The sequence below is a fragment of the Populus euphratica genome, unplaced genomic scaffold (assembly GCF_000495115.2).
Source record: "Populus euphratica unplaced genomic scaffold, PopEup_1.0 scaffold78.1, whole genome shotgun sequence".
NCBI classification, from domain to species: Eukaryota; Viridiplantae; Streptophyta; class Magnoliopsida; order Malpighiales; family Salicaceae; genus Populus; species Populus euphratica.
The window spans coordinates 717,007-742,028 of record NW_011499867.1 but is presented as its reverse complement, the minus strand read 5'-3'; the positions used below and the strand labels follow the sequence as shown (position 1 = coordinate 742,028).

General features: G+C 35.8%; 3 protein-coding genes and 1 long non-coding RNA gene across 6 annotated transcripts; 2 read left to right on the top strand and 2 right to left on the bottom strand.

The window, feature by feature from the left end:
• Nucleotides 1-1,184: 1,184 nt before the first annotated feature.
• On the bottom strand, nt 1,185-2,102 carry LOC105126374 (uncharacterized). Its single transcript, XR_842410.1, has 2 exons — nt 2,016-2,102; nt 1,185-1,544 (listed from the first exon to the last, which is right to left on the bottom strand). It is a non-coding gene; the product is annotated as an uncharacterized LOC105126374 (long non-coding RNA).
• Nucleotides 2,103-2,706: 604 nt separating this feature from the next.
• LOC105126375 (nucleolar GTP-binding protein 1-like) lies at nt 2,707-5,545 on the bottom strand. 2 transcript variants are annotated; one of them, XM_011027225.1, is made up of 3 exons: nt 5,418-5,545; nt 3,240-5,190; nt 2,707-2,890 (listed from the first exon to the last, which is right to left on the bottom strand). In XM_011027225.1, the coding sequence occupies exons 1-2, from the start codon at nt 5,498-5,500 to the stop codon at nt 3,249-3,251; spliced, it is 2,025 nt and encodes a 674-aa protein (XP_011025527.1). In that variant the 5' UTR covers nt 5,501-5,545; the 3' UTR covers nt 2,707-2,890; nt 3,240-3,248. The 2 variants fall into 2 exon arrangements, with proteins under 2 accessions (XP_011025527.1, XP_011025526.1); XM_011027224.1 differs by lacking the exon at nt 5,418-5,545 and having other exon boundaries at nt 3,240-5,322.
• A 1,442-nt stretch (nt 5,546-6,987) lies between these two features.
• EMB2738 (GTP-binding family protein) lies at nt 6,988-15,694 on the top strand. Of its 2 annotated transcripts, XR_842409.1 has the most exons (14): nt 6,988-7,828; nt 7,931-7,995; nt 8,324-8,407; nt 8,542-8,835; nt 9,150-9,289; nt 9,858-9,945; nt 10,138-10,320; nt 10,783-10,944; nt 11,794-11,987; nt 12,674-12,778; nt 14,271-14,316; nt 14,556-14,721; nt 15,097-15,311; nt 15,574-15,680. XR_842409.1 is itself a non-coding variant. In XM_011027223.1 (13 exons), the coding sequence occupies exons 1-13, from the start codon at nt 7,468-7,470 to the stop codon at nt 15,162-15,164; spliced, it is 1,956 nt and encodes a 651-aa protein (XP_011025525.1). In that variant the 5' UTR covers nt 6,988-7,467; the 3' UTR covers nt 15,165-15,694. The 2 variants fall into 2 exon arrangements, 1 of the variants encoding a protein (XP_011025525.1); XM_011027223.1 differs by having other exon boundaries at nt 15,097-15,694.
• Nucleotides 15,695-16,897: 1,203 nt separating this feature from the next.
• Nucleotides 16,898-23,620, top strand: LOC105126372 (origin recognition complex subunit 1-like). Its single transcript, XM_011027221.1, has 16 exons — nt 16,898-18,112; nt 18,224-18,359; nt 18,737-18,889; nt 19,008-19,148; nt 19,232-19,383; nt 19,455-19,554; nt 19,669-19,791; nt 19,873-20,034; nt 20,150-20,207; nt 20,337-20,515; nt 20,639-20,753; nt 21,327-21,397; nt 21,992-22,087; nt 22,425-22,501; nt 22,972-23,055; nt 23,304-23,620. Exons 1-16 carry the CDS (start codon nt 17,226-17,228, stop codon nt 23,365-23,367), a joined length of 2,598 nt encoding a protein of 865 aa, XP_011025523.1. The 5' UTR covers nt 16,898-17,225; the 3' UTR covers nt 23,368-23,620.
• The last annotated feature ends 1,402 nt before the right edge of the window (nt 23,621-25,022 follow it).

The window sequence follows — 25,022 nt, the reverse complement described above, 5'->3', positions numbered from 1 at the left end:
CATAATAAAAATACTTCAAAATAATTATAAGATTTATTTTTCCTTCCTAAATGCAGTGACCAATACACAATATATTCTTTTATTTGTGTAATAAAATAATCGTTCCATAAAATATAATTACAACTTATACTATGTAGATCTTTATCTACTAAAATGTCCACTAAAATAACTAGTATGGTTATTATATATAAATAAATCAGTGTGTATTTGAAACCACTAAGTTAATTAACTCAAAGATAAAAAAATATTATTTTTTAATTTTGATTATATATTGTCTTCATCAAAAATAAAAAATAAATAAATATTAGATATAATATGAATTATATAAAAGTATTGGTGTGATATCCATTTAGAAAAATTATTCAATCTAATCTTAAATAATATTGATTAAGAAATTCTTCCACAATGTGAAATATAATCTGAAAAGAATTTCAAATTTTATTCAAAAAATTAATGGTCATGATGTTAAGAACAAATATAATTTAATAGAGCAGACACCTCTATACTTTAATGTTTAAATCAAAATGTTTTTAATAAAAAAATAATACTTACAATGAAATGATCATTGAAATATTAAATCAAATCCCACATGATTTTTTTTATATTTATAAGATTATGACATGATGGTAAATGGTGCACTTAATTTTTAAATATAAATCAATTAATTCTTAAATTGATAATAAATTAAATTTTTAAATTTATATAATTCTATTTTATTTAGAATTATTTAATTAAATTGAGTTATATTTAGGTCAAAACCTTAAAAATCTAATAGGTCACAATAACATAATTTAGGTCAAAACCTTAAAAATCTAATAGATCACGAATCATTAATAAAAAATTAATTAATAATAATTAATTTTAATACCAGAATCAACTTATTGCCAAGTTCACATAACAACTTAACAATAATATATAATGGTAGTATTTTTAAAACTAAAAACTAGAAATACTGTCAGTGCGTGTGTGTGTCTATATATATATATATATATATATATAAAGGGTCAGTATCACCAATATAAAAAATAAAAATAAAAAGTGCATAAGAGATGATTCTGAAAGGCTCAGATGGGATAACTTCCAATAAATAAGTGCCTGCCGTCATTTTTGCATCAAGTAGAAATTGCAAAGTGCTTCAAAATCGAACGCCGAGTCATTGTCAAATAATACCAATGACAGAATGCTGGTCGAAAACAATACTTTATTAATTTTTGTATATTTTTTTGGATTAGAAAGGAGGATCAGTTGGTGACTTTGCAATTAGTTTACAAACAAATGTAGAAGCTGAAAACTAAGGTGCATATAACTAATTAAAAATAAGGAGATGCTAGCAAAAGCATGTTTATGCTGCTGAAGTGAAGAGCAGCAACGTGCTCTCTCGTGAGGTTTCAAAACTTAGTAGTGGACTGCCTTCATAAATATTGATAATCCCAGCTTGGTGTTTGCCTGCACCTCCAGTTCTGGCACTGATGCTAATTGATCATATATGATGTTTTCCTAGGAAAGGTATATGATGTTTCACCAAGTTCTAATTGAATATAACCCTGCATAGGAAAAATTGCCTGAAATCTGGTTTAAATCTAATTAACTAGAGGTGGCTGGGACATCAGAAGGCATAGTTTTAAAACCCGGCCCGGCCTGGCGGGTCGACCAAGGACCCAGCTGATTTGAAGCTGAAATCGGGCCGGGTTGATAAAAAAATAAAATAAATCATGACTCGGTGTGATCAGGTGGGTTGACCTGAAAACCCGGACGACCCGGTCAAAAACCCAGTTGCAACCCGTTAACTTTTGTTTTTCTATTAAAACGACGTCGTTTTGATTTTTTTAAAAATAAAAATTGACCCGGCCGACCTGTTCGACCCGGTCAAAACCCGGTAACCCAGTCAAAACCCGGAACCCGAGTCTTGAACCGGGCCGGGTTTAGAAACTATGGCTGAAGTTCCTTTGAAAATCAAGCTTAAAAAAAGAGAAAGAAACACTAATAGAAAAGGTCTAAGATCATAACAAACTTACATTTTGACAGGAAAGCCAAGCGCAGGAGCATTTTTCGCAAGTAACAGACAGCTCAACAAGTCATCTGGCCCGGTAGTGCCTTTTATTTCTTATGAATCTGGGGCACAAGATTGACCGAACTTTGCTGAGAGCATCAATTTGAATATATCTTTGATCCGGATTCAAAAGAACATCCTAAATTAGATATGCGCTGCGCTGTCTTCTCTATCCATCTTGTCTCAACTCCATGGAGTTTAATTTGGGGCAATAAACGTTACGAATCCCACAAGGAAATGACATAACCAAGCAACTCGGGTAAATTGGCAAAACAAGCCTGCACCCACTGTGATATGTGGAGGCACTTTAATCGTCACGATGAAGAAAAAAAAACTCGAAATGGTAAAAAAATGGCCAAACTCGAAATGGTAAACTCCAATCCTAATCAAGTAAAAGCCCACATGAAATGAAAAGGCACTTGCTACAAAATTAAATACATAAAGAGGAACATATCTCCATAGGAACAGTGGGCAAGAGCAAAAGGTAACTGTAAGCAGTGAAATTGAAGAGGCTGGCAAAATTTACAGAGAGAGGAGCAGAGAACATGAAACAGGTAGAACGAGATTATTGATTGAAAATATGTGATATCCAAAATACATTAGAAAAAAAAAAAACTTATGGAAAAGAACATGCAGCAACGGAGCTCACCCGGACAAATCTCAAATATCCTCTCTATACAAAATATAGAAAAGCAATCGAAGAAAATACATTATCCAGTGAGGTTCAGAACCTAGCAGCAAACGTATAATTAAATCTCTCTCAAAATTGCCTTGAACAGCAAGCACTGAAGCACGCCACATGGTTCAGTATACTCAGCAGCAAAAATCAACCAACAATCCCTGCAGGAACAAAAGGCACACCACCAGCATTAATTATTTTAGATGTGCTCTTTTTACCAGGATCATGAGAACAACATCTTATGAATATGCAATTGGAAAACACAACGAAAAGTGGGAAGATAACAATACTTTGACCAAGACTGGAAAAGATTCATAACAATACTTTGACTGATACTGGAAAAGATTCAATTGTTTGTGGGGGGCTGATTCCCTCTCATAAAACTTCTGTTCTGTATTGCAATTTACATCATACTAAGAGGTCTAACCTAGAAGTTCCATTTACATCATACTTTAAATTAATGAAAAACACAATCAGGGAAACTGTCCAAAGCAACACATGCAATATTACCTTGAGTATTTAACGCCTTTGAGTTTTTCCAATAGAACGTTTCCCAGAAAACAAATGCTTTGGTTTGAGCGTGGGAATAACTCTATCTGCCTCTCCACGTTTAGCATCCTTGTTCCTCTTTTTAGCAGAGTTCTTGAAAAGCTTAAGGGCCTTGTTTTTTTGAACCGAGTCCTTGAAGCCCTCTCCTGGAACAACCTCACCTGGAGGCCGTGACCTCGACCTAGAGCGAGATGTAGATCTCAGACGCAGCTTCTTATTTGGCTGGTCCACATCCATAGCATCACCACCATCATGTTCCCTGTCAGTTGACCTCTCTCTTTTGCGGCCCTTCCTCGAGAGTGACCTCTCACGAAGACGAGTAATTGCTTTAGAAGGATCCACTCCCATAGCTGACAGCTGCCTCCCCATCCTTTCTGTCGTAAACTTCCTGTCCTTGTCAAATTTTCTAGGTACAGTGGGCCGGCTCTCTGCAGTGCTTTTCTTCATTCTATGCTCTTGAATGAGCAAGCTTTTCTTTTTCCTGATCTCAGACAAGGCTTCTTTCTCTTCTGGGGTTAATTCCTCACCATCCATCTCAAAATCTTCAACTCCCTCTTCTGCCTGTCGGATACCTTCTTCACTTTCTAACTCTTCAAGCCTTTGCAAAATATCAGGATCAATGAAGTCATACACATTGTGACCATCAAGAATTTCTGGGAGTACATCTTCTTTCCATTCATCATTGGCTAAGATGTAATTCTTCTTCAAACTGGCAGAGTATACACCAGCACCACCATTTTCATCTTCCAAATCCTTCTCTGTTTTTCTTTTCTCCTTCTCTGCTGCCTCCTTAGCTTTAGCTTCCAAAACTGCTTGAGGTATACAAGGTGGCCTTTCCCTTTGATCACGTGGCTTTGGCATTGCAACATGGAACCGATTCAAGCAGTCATTTATTTTTTTGGATTTCATCTTCAATTCCACTCGCTGATTCAACAATCTCTCGCAAGCAGCATTCTTCACAGCAATCACCCCATCCTCAGTCAAGGTACTCATGGTCAAAAGAACATCAGCGTCATTGGTAGCTTCACCTCCTTGAGCAACCAGTGTCTTCATAGCTTCTGATTTCATCTCCATGACCAACTTCATGTCTTCCTCAGAAATCCCTTCAAGTGGTTGCAAGTCAGTCTTGTTGCAGACGATGGTCAACGGCTTGTTCATAAACAAAGACTTAATGCTATGAAATAAAGCAGCCTGTTGAGCAATGCTATAGCCACATGACCCAGAGACATCCAAGAAGAATAACACCGCAGCTCGAAGATGTGCCAGAGCTGTGATGCTGCACATCTCAATGATGTTACGATCCTCAAAAGGCCGATCCAAAATCCCTGGTGTATCAATCACTTGGTACCTCAGATACTTGTAATCTGTGTGGCCTACAAACAATGACTTGGTAGTGAATGCATAAGGTTGCACATCCACATCTGCCCTGGTGATCTTGTTGATGAAAGAGCTCTTCCCAACATTAGGATACCCACAAATCAAGATTGTCCGGGTATTTGGATCAATTGAAGGTAGCCTTGCCATATGCTGTCTGATTTGCTCCAAGTAAGCTAAACTCGGGCCAATCCTCTTAATAACAGTGCACATTCGACCAAGCGCAGCAACCTTCAAAGACTTGCACCGATACAACGAATCACCATACTTCAACAACTTGACATAATCTTTAGCAATCTTGCTAATAAGATTCCTGGCAGTATTAATCTGACCAAGGGCAAGCTTGTAATGATCCTTATTGTATAGCACATGAAGGAGGTCACCATAAAAAGGGTGAATACCATCAAGACGAGGGAACTCATCAATGATTGTCGAAAGCTTCTCATGGAAATTCGACTGAGTATACTTCACCTTCCTCATGTAAAACTGCCGGAGCCGAGAAATAGCATAACCCTTATGGACAACAGTCGGTGTTTGCCTTTGAGTCCGAGAAAGGATGATATCAATAAAATCCTTCCCTTTAGGGACCACCGTAATCTTCTTAAAATTATACTGCACCATCTTTGTACTCTTTCTATTCTGTAAAACAGATGCCACATATTCAAATATAAATGGGATTTGGTAGCAATTTCCTTGATGAAAAACATATAAAAAACCCCAAAAATTAATCCATGGAAAGAACTAAAAACCAGCAAAAAAAAAAGCCTTTGAGTCCGAGAAAGGATGATATCAATAAAATCCTTCCCTTTAGGGACCACCGTAATCTTCTTAAAATTATACTGCACCATCTTTGTACTCTTTCTATTCTGTAAAACCGATGAACATATTCAAATATAAATGGGATTTGGTTGCAATTTTCTTGATGAAAACATATAAAAAACCCAAAAATTAATCCCTGGAAAGAACTAAAAACCAGCAGAAAAAATTAATATAGGGTTGTCTTTCAACTAAAATATCGGAAGTAATTTAGAAGACATGTCGTCTACCCTTCTCCCTTTCCTCCTTATCTCATGACAGAAAAACCTCAGACAGCAAGGCATGTTTGACATAAAGTCTACCCTTATGGTAGACATGTCGTCTACCCTTCTCCCTTACCTCCTTTGACATTAAAGCTGAACCTGTTTTTTTTTTAAAAATTAATTTTGTTTTAGTGTTTTTAGAACTCTAGAAGGATCTGGTAATTAAGTGAGAACTTTCCTGCTCTTTGTTTATGTCTCTGAAGTGAGGAATAACAGAGAAGCGGCTTACGTAATATAGGGTTGTCTTTCAACTAAAATATCGGAAGTAATTTAGAAGACATGTCGTCTACCCTTCTCCCTTACCTCCTTTGACATTAAAGCTGATCCCGTTTTTTTTTTAAAAAAAAAAATTAATTTTGTTTTAGTATTTTTAGAACTCTAGAAGGATATGGTAATTAAGTGAGAACTTTCCTGCTAGTTGTTTATGTCTCTTTGGCTTTATTATCAGTCTTTGTATCTCGTTTTCAAATTACGAAGCCATGGCTTATTTATGTTGGGTTTTCTTCACCCACTTCGCAGGTATGTTGTAGAGAAGGATGTCAAAAAACATTCCGTGTTGGCTCCTTGAGATGGCTTAGCGGGTCTCCTCCTGATGAGACCAATCAGCTTAAATGTAAGGAATAGAGAGTTTTGTTTTACATAATTTATTCTTGATAAACAATCTTGCACATTTCCCTCCATTAATGTTTGTCTTTCTATTCAGTTGGCAACCCTGTAGTCCTATTTATTCAACATTTGAATCATTCATGCCGTACCTATTAGAGTGTCTTTTTTCTCAAGTGCTGACATATTGAAGCTCGACTCTCTTGAAACTTTTTAGGCCAGACATGGCCCTGCATTTTATGATTGCAGAGTGAAGGTAGAACTTGGTGTACATGGCCATGAAGAGGTTGCGGTTGTCCACTTGTGTGAAGATGATCAAGGTCTAGCAGCGGGGCAGTTTACTGTTTTTTACGGGGGAAGAACTTGCATAGCTTCTGGTGTAATCCTGGAGGCCTGGGATGATCTGGGATTTCCAGTATGCCAAAAGGCTCTTGAATTAGCAAGATTAGAAGATAAATCATAGCTTGGGAAACCAGTTAAGGTAAAAGTAAAACCAGAGACTTCCGTCAAGGAATCTGTTCAAAAGGCTGGTATAGAGCTTGATAGAGTATCAGCTGAAAACCCGAGTTGCTGTCACAAGCTAGTAAAAGAAGTGGGCATATCAACGAGAAACAATCTCCTGATTCCCAGTAAATTAATTTGTAAAATATGAAGCAGAGTTCATTGCAGATATTCCAATCGTGAAAAACTTGGGAGAACTTTACAAGAGTTGGTGGAAAGTTATTGCATGGAAGGGTAGATTTAGGACGCTGGTCCTCCCAATCAACCTTGTGTAGGCGAAGGGTCCTAGGGCATGCATACAAGCAGCAGCAGGCGGTGGTTTCCGAGAGCGAACCACCGGCAACGTAACCGATTAGGGCCATGTAATTAGAACATTCTTGATGCAATTCGGAATTTTGGAGATCCAGCCTTGCTGTGACAGGTTGCAATGGTTAAATTACTGCTAATGATACTCGGAGCATTGCTACCATTGCCACTAGTGATCTGATAGCGAACCTTTATTTCTGAGAAGAAACGGCATGTCGTCCTTCGGAAGGCGCCAAAAAAAAATAAAACCCCGACGCAAAGAAGATAAACCCCTCGAATGAATCATAAACCACCGCCAACGCCAAACTAACCATCCATCTCCAAAAATGTCAGCAGCTACAGGTACAGTAAGCAAGCTCTTCTCCTCTTCCTCCTTCCCATTTTCATTTCCATTTCCTCTCTCTCCCAAAAAAACTTCCCTTTCCCTCCTCTCCTCACATAATCCTCCCATTTCCCTCCTCTCTTCTCTCTCTTTCCCCAAATTAACCCCTCTCAAATCCTCCGCCAACGCCACTCAACATTTCGAAGAAGAAGAAGTCGAAGAAGAAGAAGAAGAAGAAGAAGATATAGTTAGTGAAACAGAAATCGATGAATATGAAAGTGAAATTGATATCGAAGACCTCGAGAAAGAAGCTAAATTCGCCGTTAAAGAGTTATCTACCTCCTTGTCTCGCCAATTAACAATCGGTGCTGCCTTTCCTTCCTTCCTTCCATGAGTTTATATCCTTCCTTCCTTCCATGAGTTTATCTTTATAATTCTCTAATAAATATCATATCTTAATCTTGTAGAAGATGAGACTGATGAGAAAAGGGAAAGTAGGAAGCAGAAGCGAAAAAAAGCCACTTCTAAAGATGTTTGTTAACTCTTCTTTCTTTCCTTCCCTTTTTTTTCCTTCTAATTTATTCAGTCCGTTTTCTTTTTCTTATCTTCTGATTACTGGAATTAAATTTATGCCTTGATTTTACTTTTCTTTCTAACCACTTTTCGGTGAGGTGTACAAAGTAGGATCCTACAAGTTATTAAAAAAAAAAATAATGGAAGGTATATTTACATTTAGTTTAAATTTGTGTAGAGTTGATTAATTTACTGCAAAAATGTTGAAGATTCTAAGTCGAAAAGTGAACTGAAAGAATACATTGTTGGTCTTCATTGACTTCGAACACTTGAATTTCTATCTGCAGATCCCTGACCATCTTCTTCCAAAAGTTGCAATTGTTGGACGGCCAAATGTTGGTAAATCAGCGCTCTTCAACCGTCTTGTTGGGGTAATTTATTCATTCAAATTGGAGCTTCTATTTCCTTTTATTTTAATACAGTTTCGAATATTCGGGAAATAGAATTTGGAAGTTGTGGATACATGATTATCATCGGTGTTGATTTTGAGAGTCACAAATTATAGGGGAATAGGGCAATTGTGGTGGATGAACCTGGGGTTACTCGGGACCGTTTGTATGGTAGATCTTTTTGGGGAGAACATGAATTTATGGTGGTGGATACTGGAGGTGTTGTCACAGTATCAAAGTCACAAGCTAATGTTATGGAAGATTTGGCTATCTCAACAACCATTGGCATGGATGGGATTCCACTTGCCTCGAGAGAGGCAGCAGTTGCTAGAATGCCCTCTATGATTGAGAAACAAGCTACTGCAGCTGTGGAAGAATCATCTGTCATTATATTCCTTGTTGATGGCCAGGTACACCATTCTCTCTCTCTCTTTGTTTTTTTTTTCCAGATAAAAAAAAATGAAAAAAGAAAGAAAATGTGGTTGTGAAGGTAGATGCATATATTCCTTGCTGTTTTTAATTAATAAGTTTACTTTCTTGTTTCCTCAAAATGTTCTTAAGGAACAATTTATTGAAAGGAGAATAAGACACTGAATTTGTCTTATTATTCCTCTGTACCATTACCTTTCCTGTGTTCTGTATGAATATGCTATTTTCTCTCCTATTTTACCTATAATCAAATGTTCCCTTTACCATCAATGACATAAACCAAAATCCTGAACAGGCAGGTCTAACAGCAGCTGATGTGGAGATAGCAGACTGGTTGCGCAGGAATTTCTCAAACAAGTGTATTATCCTGGCAGTGAACAAGTGTGAATCTCCACGTAAAGGAATCATGCAAGCATCAGAATTTTGGTCGTTAGGGTAAACCATCTTTAATTTCTATTTATATCTCTCTCAAAAATATGAATCTTTCTGTTATTCATGAATGCATGGCATTTGTAATGTGAAGTTGGCTGAAAATGTCACTATGTGTTTCCTGTGAGTTTTGTGTGAGTGAGTAAGCTTCTTTTGTGAATGTACATATCATCTTCACTTCTGAGATTGCGGTGTTTGTTCTGCAATGTATATCCAGGGGAAGCATTTCCTTGGATTGTGGTGTCAACTTTTATCACAATAATTGTAGAAGTTAACCTGTCATTCTGGACATCATAAAGGGAGGACTCATAAGCCAATTACCAATACAATTCATTAATGAATTGTTGCACCCAGCTAATTAACCTGTCAGGCTGTCATATGTCTTAGCAGATAGAACTTCTGAGATTTATGCTGATGGGCCCTTTTTTCTTTGTGCATGTTATGATTATGGATAAAATATAGTTCATGGCTATGAATTAGGCTGAATTTTGTAAGTAGAGAACCTATATAACCTGTTTCCTTTGCATATTTGATTTTGATAAACAGAGCATGCACTTTTTTATTGGCCAACCAGGTTCTCGCCGCTTCCTATTTCTGCGATATCAGGGACTGGAACAGGAGAACTTCTTGATCTTGTGTGTTCCAGACTGGGAAAAGTTGAGGTTAGCAATTTCAACTTTAATGCTTAAATCTTTTGTTATGACTGGAATATTTTCAGTGCTTAAGGCCTATTTATTTAGCTTGAAAAAGTCCTACATTTTAGCTGTATCTTGAGGGTTTCTTTCGCTCATCTTTCTTAATTTTCACTTGTTTATTTGTAAAAAAAATAAATGATGAATTTGATTCTTTTGCAGGGTCCAGAAAATCTCAATGAAGAAGAAACTTACATTCCTGCCATTGCAATTGTTGGTCGGCCAAATGTTGGTAAAAGTAGCATTTTGAATGCATTGGTTGGAGAGGATAGAACAATTGTTAGTCCCATCAGTGGCACTACTCGTGATGCTATTGATACTGAATTTGTAGGACCAGATGGCCAGGTTTGTTTAGTTTTGAATTGTATTGATAGTTTGATACTCATGTAATGGTTGGAGAAAGAAGAATTTTTCTTGCTTCATAAATGTTACTGAAAATAACTCAAAACAAAACCGCTTTACTGGAAATATCTAAAATGGCATAAATAATGCTTAATGATTTGGAGCATGTTCATTTCAAGTTCTTATTCTCGCATTGGTTGCATAAATAAAAAAACAGGTCTAGATATTTTTATATGATTGATACTTTTTTTCCTTTCTGTTTTCAATGTTAAAAATGAGTGGAGAGCAAGCAGGTTAGCCATGTTTTTGACCTTGGTTTACTTGCACTGGACATAAAATTCTTGAAAGTACATCATTTCATTATTGAAAAATTGAGAACTGTGCATGTCATCTCTTTCTTTTATCTTGCTTTGCTTCTAAGTAACATCAGATATGATGTGGAGGCTCATAGGTGCTTGTTTGCAGAAGTTTCTGCTTATTGATACGGCTGGCATCAGAAGGAGGGCAGCAGTAGCTTCATCAGGTAGTGTGACAGAGGCTTTATCAGTGAATCGAGCATTTCGTGGCATTCGCCGTTCCGATGTCGTTGCTCTTGTCATTGAGGCCATGGCTTGTATCACGGAACAGGTACTTCTTCTTTAGCATTCTAATGATCTCTATCATCGGTACTCCAAAAGAAAAAGGTGAAAATTGAACTTTGGAAAATATGTCTACGAGTACCTATTTAGTTTAACTGAGAATTCTGCCATCAAGCAGCTATCAGCCTTGTTTATTATTTAGTTTAACCGAAATTTCTGCAAACAAATTACTATTGGCATTCGACTATTGAAATATAGGAAAATCATCTTACATAGGTAATTATCAGGAGTTTCAGACCTGTCTTAGAGCTGGTGCTTGTAAACAGGATAAGTATTAATAATTAAAAAAAGACAAGACTTAATATGGAAGTAAACTCAATTTAAATTCAAAAAACTTCTGAAATATTAATACCATATATATTAATAAGAAATCTCTACATTTCTGTAGTTGCCTTGTTTAGTATTTATATGTTATACAAAGTTGCATATGAGAGGTATAATCAATTGGGTTTAAGGTTAATAGCCAATATAGGATCACCACTCACATGTGAATGGAGTTGTATTTTACCTATGTAAAACTAGGATAATTACAAATAGCCCAAAGAAAAGTGGTTGCTGCCTGTAGATGGTGGTATAAACTATAGATACAATTAACACTTGCATATTGACATCACAATCAAGTATTGGGTGTTCTGTGTAAGTTTTGAGAGCTTAATTGTGATAACTTAAAATTCACGTTAATGATCTGAGACAGTTGTTCTGAATCAGGAAGGGATGTTTAAATTGTCTTTGCACGGATTCCTAGTACCCACCCTATCTTTAATTACGATTCTTATCGGTTCCTGTTAATCTTTCCTCATTTCAACTGTCTCTGTTTTCTTTTTCCTGAATGATGCAGGATTACAGGATTGCTGAAAGGATAGAGAAAGAAGGAAAGGGTTGCCTGATTGTTGTGAACAAATGGGATACAATACCCAATAAAAACCAGCAGACTGCAACATACTATGAACAAGATGTTAGGGAGAAGCTTCGTCTTCTTCATTGGGCTCCTATCGTTTACTCAACTGCAATTGCTGGTCATAATGTTGAGAAGTATGTTGTGGCCTGACACTGACAGTATATCTTGTTTCTTAGTAACTTACCATTCGGTTGATAATTATAACAAAACTTCTCTAAACCCATTTAACTAGTTGTTTCTGGTGATGGGATTTAATATGGGTAATATTTATTAATTGATGGGAAATAATACTATGCAATAAATAGAAAACAGCCAGGATAAAATCATGAAAAGCGCCTGGTGCCTCATCTTTATTTAGTTTAACCCACCACAACCATTCTGTTGTGAATAATTTGGGATTTGGGGTTCACATTAATTCCAGTTTCTACGGGAGAATTATTGGAAATTTATTGTAAGAACTGGATCTATTTGTGTTCATTGGTGGTGCTATTGCTTTTGGCAAGCATGTGTCTGCCATTGTTCTGAAGAACTTATGAGACCGCTGGATATGTCATCAGTTTTCTATTAGCACACAAGTGAATGAGCGAGTAGAAATTGCATTTGCTGATATTCAGATAGTAGTCATTGAATCTTGATTTTTAAATAAATAAAAGCTGCATGCTCTAACAAAATGCATGATTAAGAAGAGACATTTAATTCAGTGTTGTCAAGTTCTTAGCATGGCAAGTTCAATCTGAAGATGTTAGCTCTCTTAAGAATCTCAGTTGTTTTCCCTCACATCTCCTTTTGCAAAAATCATGTAATTTTACTTTGATTTCAGGATAATTGTTGCTGCAAGTACAGTTGAAAAGGAAAGATCAAGAAGGCTAGGTACTTCTATACTGAATCAAGTGGTCCGAGAAGCATTGGCTTTTAAACCCCCTCCAAACTTCTGAAATATTAATACCATATATATTAATAAGAAATCTCTACATTTCTGTAGTTGCCTTGTTTAGTATTTATATGTTATACAAAGTTGCATATGAGAGGTATAATCAATTGGGTTTAAGGTTAATAGCCAATATAGGATCACCACTCACATGTGAATGGAGTTGTATTTTACCTATGTAAAACTAGGATAATTACAAATAGCCCAAAGAAAAGTGGTTGCTGCCTGTAGATGGTGGTATAAACTATAGATACAATTAACACTTGCATATTGACATCACAATCAAGTATTGGGTGTTCTGTGTAAGTTTTGAGAGCTTAATTGTGATAACTTAAAATTCACGTTAATGATCTGAGACAGTTGTTCTGAATCAGGAAGGGATGTTTAAATTGTCTTTGCACGGATTCCTAGTACCCACCCTATCTTTAATTACGATTCTTATCGGTTCCTGTTAATCTTTCCTCATTTCAACTGTCTCTGTTTTCTTTTTCCTGAATGATGCAGGATTACAGGATTGCTGAAAGGATAGAGAAAGAAGGAAAGGGTTGCCTGATTGTTGTGAACAAATGGGATACAATACCCAATAAAAACCAGCAGACTGCAACATACTATGAACAAGATGTTAGGGAGAAGCTTCGTCTTCTTCATTGGGCTCCTATCGTTTACTCAACTGCAATTGCTGGTCATAATGTTGAGAAGTATGTTGTGGCCTGACACTGACAGTATATCTTGTTTCTTAGTAACTTACCATTCGGTTGATAATTATAACAAAACTTCTCTAAACCCATTTAACTAGTTGTTTCTGGTGATGGGATTTAATATGGGTAATATTTATTAATTGATGGGAAATAATACTATGCAATAAATAGAAAACAGCCAGGATAAAATCATGAAAAGCGCCTGGTGCCTCATCTTTATTTAGTTTAACCCACCACAACCATTCTGTTGTGAATAATTTGGGATTTGGGGTTCACATTAATTCCAGTTTCTACGGGAGAATTATTGGAAATTTATTGTAAGAACTGGATCTATTTGTGTTCATTGGTGGTGCTATTGCTTTTGGCAAGCATGTGTCTGCCATTGTTCTGAAGAACTTATGAGACCGCTGGATATGTCATCAGTTTTCTATTAGCACACAAGTGAATGAGCGAGTAGAAATTGCATTTGCTGATATTCAGATAGTAGTCATTGAATCTTGATTTTTAAATAAATAAAAGCTGCATGCTCTAACAAAATGCATGATTAAGAAGAGACATTTAATTCAGTGTTGTCAAGTTCTTAGCATGGCAAGTTCAATCTGAAGATGTTAGCTCTCTTAAGAATCTCAGTTGTTTTCCCTCACATCTCCTTTTGCAAAAATCATGTAATTTTACTTTGATTTCAGGATAATTGTTGCTGCAAGTACAGTTGAAAAGGAAAGATCAAGAAGGCTAGGTACTTCTATACTGAATCAAGTGGTCCGAGAAAATGCACTTTTAAGTACTAATCAAAGGACGCGTGGCGGCAAGAGAGGGCGTGTTTATTATTGCACTCAGGTACTTTTGTTATGCGGTAGTATAGGCTTTAATTTTATGCGAGTCATTATCATCGATAATTTTTGTCTGTATCTGTGCTAAGTGTACTTGCTGAAGGGACTCCTTTCCCTGGTTTCCCTACCTCAGTACAGCTGAGCCATTTTGTCCCAAATCTTATTCTAATTGTTGTTTTACCGAAGCTTGACCTGTTTATGCATGGGACATGACAAGTGATATTCATTAGAGATGTCCTTTTGCAGGCTGCTATCAGACCACCCACATTTGTTTTCTTTGTAAATGATTCAAACCTTTTTCCTGAGACATACCGACGCTATATGGAGAAGCAACTGCGTTCAGATGCTGGGTTTTCTGGTACACCAATTCGACTACTTTGGCGGAGCAGAAGAAAAATGGAAAAAGATGAAGGTCAGTATGACCCATTGTTTTATTAGAAAAGAAATATGGATGATATTCTCTTGTTAACTTTGTAGGCGGACCATTCTCCTTCTAATTCAAAACTGATAGAAAAAATGAGTTGAATAATCCATAAAAACCAACCTGGTTTCACATTCCTCCAACTCTTCTATGCACATGCATGATTGCTGGCACAATTTTACACACGGCATGCAAATCTTCTTATTTATGCTTCAAGTTTCATATTTTCATTTTCATATGCATGTGAAAGATGAGAATGTAGCCAGAAAGCACAATATTTTTTGTTCTACGGGTAAAGTGCTCAGTGCAAGTGTGCAACCTTACTTAACTGATTGAGTCAATTGATTTTCTTTCATTGGTTTTCAGTCAAGGGTGCAACAAGATCACAATTTAGTCTAACACCAGGCAGCGGAAAATTGGCAGCAGCTACATGAAGATATAAAGTCCTCGTGATCTTGATCGTGGTTGGGATTTCACTAGTGACGAATGAAAACTGCTATCATGATAAGTTCATGCCAACCGCCAAATTCTTCCAATGGCATGGAGCTTCTGGCTGTCACATGTTCAAGGAGAACGCCAAGGTACTTGTCATTCTGTTGTATATTATTTTGTCTTGTTGTCTTGCTCCACTAGGGACTTGTGACAAGCTTTCCAACCACACATGTGCCATAAATCATGTTGGTGTCCCAGACTGATTCTGATTGCAATGGAAGATTAATGTTGATGCTTTTGGTAGTTAGTAATTCCGTCAAGATGTTCGTTAGTTTTACCCTTGCCTTTACGACACTTCCAGCGATTTGATGGATGGACACTTCGGTTAGCTTTTTATACATTGTTTGTCAGGAGGGATTTGATGCTCCAAAAGGATGGAGACCCGATTTGGGGAAATGGCTCGCTTTGTATGATCTTTTCAATCCTTGTTCGATTGTAATTTTCAATGAATTCAAGTATGGTCTTATTAGTCAAATAACTAAACAGATGGATATTCATCCTTTTCTTTTCTTTTCTTTTCTTATCCATGGATATTCATCCTTTTCTTTTCTTTTCTTATCCGATCATTAATTTCTTCTATTCTTCTCTCTTCACAAATATAGGCAATTATATGAAAGTTCAATATAATTTGTTTTGAAATGGTCACTTCTAAGTACTGTACTGGGTATCCCAAGTTCCTTGAACTTTGTTTATTTATGTGAGTCAAAAGTATTTTTGAAAATATTTATTTTTTTAATATTTTCAAATTATTTTAACATATTGATATTAAAAATAATTTTTAAAAAATTTGAATATATATATTTTTTAAATATATATTTTTTTAAAAATAATTATTATTATATTTTTAAATATTTTCATGATTATAAAGTACAATCTAACCTCTTACCTCTTAGATTGACTGGGTTGAATTATTAATCACACCAGTCAAGATCTGAAAAGTTTATTGATCTAACTAGGTGTTTAATAACTTGTGATTTTTCGATGAATCTAATTACTTAAAAGAAAAGTTTTTAAAGATATTTTTAAAAATAAAATATTAAGACAATTAAATTAGTTTGAGTAAATTTAATTTTATTGTTAAATTTATTATTTAAGTTAAGAAATTATAATTTAATATAAAATAAATCAAAATAAGTGGTGAATTTTAGTTTTTAATCAATTTAATATTAAAAAAATTAAAAAAATTAATAAAAAAAATAATCAGTAAATGACTCAAGAGATTGAGGTTACAAGATCATGACAATTTTATAACAAATAAATTATAAAATTTAATTTTTAATTAACAAAAAAAACAATACATACTTACTTATTAAATACGTGATTTGAGTTATGATAATAAAATAATATTAAAAAAATAAAAAATAAAAAATAAATTTAATATTAAATAATAAACTTAAAAATAATATAAATAAAAAACAACTTTTATTAATATAATAAATTTATAATTTGAATAATAAATTAATATTACATGATACAATAATGAAAAATAAATCAAAAGCAATGTCATAATCACAACCCAGTACCATCTAATGCCACACTTCGTGTAGCTAGTCATTATTCCATCACAACAAATAACATAAATGCTACCATGTTCATCGTATTAGGGACTAAAATGAAAATTTCAATTCATTTTCTTTTCCACGAATACCCCTAAAACTCTCGCCACTAAACCTATCCTTCAACTTCCTCTAACCAACTTTAAAATCCAAGCTTTTAGCATACCCATCAAAACCTAACTAACTTTAAATCACATGTCAATTTTTTTAATCGAATCTAAACCTTATGCATTTATTTATATATAGTCTTACATCCATCAAGAAGAAGACAACCCACCACCCATGTTGTAAGCCGCAACGGTTCAACCAAAATGGGAGGGAAGATTTCCCGCCACTTCTCCTTCGCTCTCCCTCTAAAATCCCCCTCCTTTCTCTCTCTACACTCCCTTTCCCTCTCTGCCTAAAACCCTAGCAAAAAGTCCCTGCCTTGATTGATTTCTCATAAAAATGGCGGATACTCCAAAGAAATCTATTCAATCCCCAAGTAAGAAACTCAAAAAACAAACATCTCCTTCTGTTTCAGGCACTCCTCAGACCCCACGAAAACTAGATCCTCCTCGTCGATTCTCTCCTCGTTTATCACTCAAATTTAATGCCCCGCAAGAACACATTTCCCCAATTGAAAAACCCACCAAAGATTCACTCAAAACCCCACCAAATAAATTGGTCGAAGCCCCTCGAGAATCTGGGGTTGATTCGTCGAAAACCCGGAGAAATTTGAGTAAAGATGAATTCAAAAGGACTCCAAGAGGCGAGAAAGACAACGGGTGCTCAAAAACCCCGAAATCAAAGTCTGAGGTGCTTGAGGTTGGTGTTGAATTCTCTCCTGTTTCGCCGGATCAATCGGAGACAAGGAAAAGGAGAAGGGGTGAAGAGAAAGAGAAAGAGAAAGAGAGAATGGTGATAACGAGAGCAATGACATCGAAGAATAAAACAGCAAAAACCGATAAAATGAGTGGAAAGAAGAGGGTTTATTATAAGAAAGTGGTGTATGATGAGGGTGAATTTGAGGTTGGAGATGATGTGTATGTGAAGAGGAGAGAGGATGCTAGCTCAGACGATGAGGTCCCAGAATTGGAAGAGTGTCGAGTGTGTTTTAAGGCAGGGAAGGCGGTAATGATTGAGTGTGATGATTGTTTAGGTGGGTTTCATTTGAAATGCTTGAAACCTCCTTTAAAGATAGTGCCTGAAGGCGATTGGATTTGTGGGTTTTGTGAGGCAAGGAAATTGGGTAAAGAGGTTCAGTTACCAAGGCCACCTCCAGGGAAGAAACTGGTTCGAACGTTGAGGGATAAACTTCTTTCTAGTGATTTATGGGCTGCCCATATAGAAAGGTTTGGTACATTGTGTATGTTAATATTACTATTGGCTGGTGTTCATAGACTTCTTTTTCTTGTAATACGTGAATGATTGGAGTTTGCTTCTTTTCTTTTGGAGGTGTGCAGTATTTGGAAAGAGGCAGATGGCAGCTATTGGTTTCGAGGACGGTGGTATACGATACCTGAAGAAACTTCTGCTGGACGACAGCCTCACAATCTGAGGAGAGAGCTTTATCAGACAAATGATTTTGCTGAGATTGAGGTGATGGATGTCATCTTATTTTGATTATTAACATCTAATTAAACAAGTGCTGATACGGATAGATTCTTTAGGCAGTCTACAATCTTTTAAGAAGGGAATTTTCCATGTCCCTATCAGTTAGTCACTATGTAATGAGAGATAGCGTGGTCTGTTGTCTACCAAAAGATTGACAGAAAGTGAATTGCCTTGATGTATTACGAGGCTTGAAGAATTGATTAATTATGGTCTTACTCTTCATTGTCTATGGACATCGACATGAAGAACCATTTAACTGGTGTGTGTGTGTGTGTGTGTTTATCAAACATTTCAAAGTCAAATTGTTCACAAGAGCAGAAGCATTGATGTCCAAGTCTCAAACAATTTGCTCAATGTTGCAGATGGAGTCTATCATTAGGCACTGCTTTGTCTTGAATCCCAAGGAGTATGCAAAGGCCCACGATGAAGGAGACGACATTTTCATGTGTGAATATGAATATGACATACATTGGCACAGTTTCAAGCGTCTAGCTGATATTGACAATGGTGATGAGGTAAGAAAGGTGCAACTATCAGTCTACCTTAGCATCAAAATGGAGCCAACACATTCTAAAAAACAAAAAAGGAAGTCAACACTCAGTTGCAATTAATTTGCTTATTCTCTGTTGGTAGGAAGGTGAAGATTCTGACACTGATGAAGATTGGAAATCTTCCAAGGATGCTGAGTCTGATACAGATGAAGATGTAGAATATGAAGAGGAGAAAGTTAAAAACTTACAATCTAGAGCATCCTCAGCTCATGAGTTAGCCGCTGTATGAACAATTTCGTTGTTGCTTATATGTGGCTTCCAAGTGGTTGCCAACAATTAACCTATGGAACTGTGTGATCATGACAGAACTCACGAAAGGGGAAGTTCTTTGGACTTCAGAAAATTGGGACAAAGAGAATCCCAGAGCACGTGAGATGCCACAAGCAGACTGAACTGGAGAAGGCAAAAGCAGCTCTTGTGTTGGCAAAATTGCCAAAATCTCTACCTTGCAGGAATAAGTAAGAAATTTGATGCTTTGTTCTTATGGTTAACTGTAAATAATTGTTTCTAATCAAGATCCTTAATATAGAGAGATGGAGGAGATTAGTGCATTTGTAAAAGGTGCCATCTGTGACAATCAGTGTCTGGGTCGCTGCCTTTATGTTCATGGTGTTCCTGGAACTGGAAAGGTAAAAGTCTGTCAGCTTTAACTGATATTTCCAAGCAATTATTAGTCTCCTCCAAGTTTTGGCAGTGCTTATATGATTGAAATCACCTGATTTTTTTGCGGGAATGAATTGTAGACAATGAGCGTGCTTGCAGTAATGAGGAACCTGAAGTCTGAAGTTGATGCAGGAAGCATAAGACCATACTGTTTTGTGGATGTGAATGGTCTTAAGTTGGCATCACCAGAGAATATTTACAGGGTAGAAGTATTTCTGAGGTTATCTTATTCACTTTTATGTTTGAATCCTCTGGTTGCTTAGCGCATATACTGTGTTCTTTAGGCTATATATGAAGCGTTGACTGGACACAGAGTAAGTTGGAAAAAGGCTCTGCATTTGCTAAATGAACGATTTTCAGATGGAAAGAGAATTGGTAAAGAAGATGACCGGCCTTGTATTCTACTCATTGATGAACTTGATCTTCTTGTGACCAGAAATCAGTCGGTAATTTGCATATATTGTCATTTGAAAACTTATTGTTGTTATCTAGTAATAGCAGTATAATTTAAAGTTCACATAAAAGTTTGAGGTAGAGTTCCTCACCCTTTTTTGTTTGTAGGTTCTATATAATATTCTTGATTGGCCAACAAAGCCACATTCTAAATTGATTGTGATAGGTACTCTCTCTCTCTGAATATTTTTATATGGTTGTGCCAGTCTTTGTGTATATTTTTATAATGCATTTTGGATTATATTAGTTATGATGAATACGATGGCAACCTTGATATTGTTAATGTGATTTTCAGGAATAGCAAATACTATGGATCTTCCAGAAAAGCTGCTCCCTCGTATTTCAAGCCGCATGGGTATACAAAGGCTTTGCTTTGGTCCCTATAATTATCAGCAGCTTCAGGAAATCATTTCAAGCCGCCTTAAAGGAATCGATGCATTTGAAAAGCAAGCTATAGAATTTGCTTCAAGGAAGGTCTGTCTTTGTTTGTTGCCATGGATTCTAAACTTGCTCTATATTTTCAATTGCTAAATTTTGATGCATATCTTCATACTTGAATTGCTTTTCCCTCAACATCAACCTCATGAATACATTCAGGTAGCAGCTATTTCAGGAGATGCACGTCGTGCTCTAGAAATTTGCAGGCGCGCAGCTGAAATTGCAGATTACCATATTAAGAAATTGAGCTCCAATCATAATCCAGCTCCAGAAGGTACCTAAACTATTTGTTTACTAAACTTGATACTGTGAGATATTATAACTTCATTCCAATGGTTTGGATTAGGTGGTCTTTCATATTCAAACAAGCAAAGGATATTTCGTCCATGCTTGGAGCTTGACTCCCCTAAAAAAATGTTGCCATCAAATCATGTTATGATATTAACATCACCAATATTTTTTACTTTAGATTGTGGTGCATTCTTGGGGGTTTCTTAAGTCACCTCATGCTGTTGTAGAGTATGAATGTAGTGCCTATCAGAACTTCTAGAGGCTCCAATTATGGTGAGCAACTATATGGTTACTGTAGTTGACTCCTCGAAGCTTTCATGTTGATCTATATCAAGTAAAACTGGGTGCCAAAATTGACCTAAATCAGACAGAACATCTATTTTCAAACATTAATAGTTTTGGTAATGTTATGAAATAAAGGGTAAAAATATTTTTGCATATTTTATTGGCAATTAAACCCATCCCCTAATAAGAATTTTATGAATTAAAGGATTGCCCTCTCAGCCACATTGGTAGTTCTGCTCACTAGATGAATCTGAATTTGATCATTTTCCAGGGAAGGGCCTTGTCGGTATGTCAGCAGTTGAAGCAGCCATTCAGGAAATGTTCCAGGCGCCTCATATTCAAGTGAGTTGGTTTTCAACTATAAATCTTGCAAATAATGGGTCTATTTTGCTATTTTAAGCCATTTTTTCTTTATTTTTTATACTGAAGTTGGAATCATGATAGTGGGTACACAATAGTCTCGGTTGTGCATGTATCAGCAATGACTTTCAAATTCAGATTTATATAGAGGTGAATGGCCAGAGTTATGCCTTAACTGTAGTGCTCTATGAAAAAAAATTTACTTTGCCATAGCACTGCACTTTTTGACATCAAGAAATTTATCTATCTTATCCCTGCATAAAATTGGTGGGCAGTTCAAGGAAATGTCTTAGTAAACTTAAATACTATCAAGGAGATCAAAGCAGACACTTTTATTACCTTGTGACACGATGGCTACTCTACATGAAGTGAAATTATCATAGATCTTAGTGTGTGAGAATGATTGCCTTGGACAGTTTTTTAAACTTTTATGCTAGCTGTCATCAATGACATTTAAATTTTGTGAAAAAAAGAATACTAGTATTTGTTAATGGGGAGAAAAGGATCTCAATTTTAGACTACCTCCTCTTATAACAACTGATTCTTTTCTCTCTTTTTTTTCTTTCTTTATTGCAGGTAATGAGAAGTTGTTCCAAACTAAGTAAAATTTTCTTGGCAGCTATGGTGTACGAGCTGTATAAAACAGGGATGGCTGAGACATCCTTTGAAAAGGTCAAAATCCAAAGCCACCTTAATATGTCTGATTGTTTTTAACTGCCCTTTATCAATTCCGTGTATTTTTGGAATTAAAAGCTATACTAACCACACTATGAATGTGTCCTGGCCAAGGTAGTAAGCCTCTGAAGCTAACATTCAGAGCTTTCATATTTTATAAGTTAATTTTTTGCATACATAAGCTATCAACAAACAGTGGACATTAAGCCATGCCCCCACTGTTTGCAACTATCCTTTTCTTGTTGGTCCAACTGAGTTTTGTATAAACACTCTCTATCTTGATGGTTTCAAGACTCATTTGTGAGTGGTTGCTGAAAGGTTCATCCGTTTGCAGTTGGCCATGACTGTTTCATGTATTTGTACAAGCAATGCGGAAGCATTTCCTGGTTGGGACATCCTCTTGAAAGTTGGGTAAGTCAGCTTGCATTGCTTTTTTGCTTCTTTTTTCCTGAAAGAAAAGGGGATATCATGGAAATTTTCTCAGTTAATTTTCTTTCGACAACTTCTTTGGAGAGCTATTGTTGGGGGGAATGGTTTGGGCTTTGGGGCTCCTCAGTACTTGGACATTATATGTAAGTATGCCCAGATGACGTGCCAAATGGGGACATGTTGCTTTACTGCTTTCTGTGGCACTACGAAAAGCAACATGAGGTTTCGGTAAAAAAAAGTTGTGATGTACCAAGCTATGTGATAATACTTAATTATGATTTTTATTTAAAGGAACTACAAGTTGTAGTATGTCATGTCCACGTTTCTGGTTGTTCATAAACTGGAAAAAACAAAGACAGGTGCTTCTATGATTCAGTTCATAAACATTGATTCTGATTTGAGGTCAGTGAAAAATCTTGATTGTTTTGTTTCATTTGTGTTGTTATTGGCAGCTGCATGCTAGGTGAAAGCAGGATAATTCTATGTGAACCAGGAGCTAGACACAGTTTGCAGAAGTTGCAGCTCAATTTTCCAAGGTTAGTTCCCTGGAGCACATTCTGCTATGACTTTGCTCCACTGATCTGGGCAGTCTAAGGATTACAATACTACTATATTCTCATAGAATCTGAATTACGATTTTGAGAAGGAATGCCTTGCATTTGAATTAATAACATTATTCTATAGGCATGATTTATTTGATTGAATGAATAACTTTTCTCGTGCACAAGCAAAACAGGAAGCATTATCAACGTTGTAAGTGACCAACTTCTTCTACCTTGTGCAGTGATGATGTAGCTTTTGCATTGAAAGACAGCAAGGAGATACCCTGGTTGGCCAAGTATTTATGATTTAAGGTCATGACAATCACATCCAGTTCTTTCTCATTCATTTATATGAACAATTTTGACCTTTACATCTCAAATCTTATTTACCATCCATACAAGATATAGACTTTCAAGTTTCGCTGTCAAAGTAGAACTCTTCTTCGTTTTTTATTTTCAACTTCGGCCATGAAAAACTGTACTTTGTTCTGAGGCACTTCATTTATCTTTGACGGCAACATGAAATTAATAAGGCTGAAGGAGATCCAAGTTTGCTATATTCACTATTTATGCTCTTGTCCGTTTTTAACTTTTGCACATCATCTTTGGGTTGATCAAAGAGCACAAAGCAAAGCAAATGAAAGGAGCTAATGGTAATTCCCTGAGATAGCACTTCTCATTGTGTTCCTCGGAGTTTTCTGTGGTACAAAACGTCCTTTTTAGATTGAGACAAAAGAAGGAAATAGAAATACCATGGTTTTGAACTGCATCTTATTTCTTCAAGTTTCGCCCTTTTGAATCCCACGGTTAGCCTTGCCGAAGCAGCAACTGGGTTCGGGCCTAGACAACCTATTTCATTTGGTGGTTAGTCATAGCATTCGCATCATAGTTGATCCCTCGTCTACTGGGGCCCAGGTGTCCTTTATTTAAAAATAAAATAAAAAAATAATAGTCTCCAAGTTCAGGAGTCAAGTATAAGTGGTTAGTCATAGCATTCGCATCATAGTTGATCCCTCGTCTACTGGGGCCCAGGTGTCCTTTATTTAAAAATAAAATAAAAAAATAATAGTCTCTGACCGTACTTAACCTAGTGTATTTTGTTTCTAAGAAAGGCTTTCTTTTCTCGTTAATCTTCTTATAACATCTACTTTCTTCAAATAAATTGGAAAATAACATGAAAGCGATGAAAATGTTGAAGTTATAAATGAATTTAAAATACATGAATTGAATATATAGTTTTTCGTTAAAAATAACAATCAATTTCATTGTTGTCAAAAGCAATTTTAATTATTTTTTTTGCCCGTTCAATGAACTGTTCTTCTTCCAGCAAAATTTCTTCAATGACTTCAAGGGAGGCTATTTATCATTCCCTGTTACGGTTTTATCACTTGTAGACGCCGAACTCCGTCAATTAGGAGTTCCCGTTCACTTTGCTAAGTTGATGAACTACGTGTTATTGGCACGGTTTTTCAAATATATATAATTTTCAAGAAAATATTTAATAGTATATATGAGTATGCTATGTAAAATAGTGGATTAAATCAAATGAAATTGCTTATATATTTTATAGTAAAATTATTTATAATGATTATTCATGTTTGTATACATATTCAAACAATTGTTTGTCGTTAGTATTTCATAACATGATTTTACATTCCAAATACTGTTGCACCAATCATGAAGCCGAAAATCTTTTTGTGGGGTCATAATATATATTATATATTACATGTATTTAAATGAATTAATTAAGTAATTATGTTCACAACACCATACACAAGTAGAAGAATGATCAGAATATTTGTTAATTTGGCAAATAGACAGCACAATTTGGAAAATATAAATGAAGCTATTTAAATTTTATTTTTTCATTGTTTCCTTAACATTTGAAACTTTTCTTGACAATATTCTTGATTAAGCATTAAGCATCCAAGCAGGGTAATATTTTAAATTGTTGGTTTTAT

What these genes read in the sequence shown, in the direction of transcription:
- LOC105126375 (XM_011027225.1), bottom strand. Translation starts at nt 5,500, where the DNA reads ATGGTGCAGTATAATTTTAAGAAGATTACGGTGGTCCCTAAAGGGAAG. An exon ending in ATCCTTTCTCGGACTCAAAG is followed by an intron (nt 5,191 to 5,417) that starts GCTTTTTTTTTT and finishes TCGGACTCAAAG; the next exon opens with GCAAACACCGACTGTTGTCC.
- EMB2738 (XM_011027223.1), top strand. Translation starts at nt 7,468, where the DNA reads ATGTCAGCAGCTACAGGTACAGTAAGCAAGCTCTTCTCCTCTTCCTCC. An exon ending in CCAGACTGGGAAAAGTTGAG is followed by an intron (nt 9,946 to 10,137) that starts GTTAGCAATTTC and finishes ATTCTTTTGCAG; the next exon opens with GGTCCAGAAAATCTCAATGA. An exon ending in TGGCTTGTATCACGGAACAG is followed by an intron (nt 10,945 to 11,793) that starts GTACTTCTTCTT and finishes TGAATGATGCAG; the next exon opens with GATTACAGGATTGCTGAAAG.
- LOC105126372 (XM_011027221.1), top strand. Translation starts at nt 17,226, where the DNA reads ATGGCGGATACTCCAAAGAAATCTATTCAATCCCCAAGTAAGAAACTC. An exon ending in TAGAATTTGCTTCAAGGAAG is followed by an intron (nt 20,516 to 20,638) that starts GTCTGTCTTTGT and finishes GAATACATTCAG; the next exon opens with GTAGCAGCTATTTCAGGAGA. An exon ending in CTGAGACATCCTTTGAAAAG is followed by an intron (nt 22,088 to 22,424) that starts GTCAAAATCCAA and finishes ATCCGTTTGCAG; the next exon opens with TTGGCCATGACTGTTTCATG.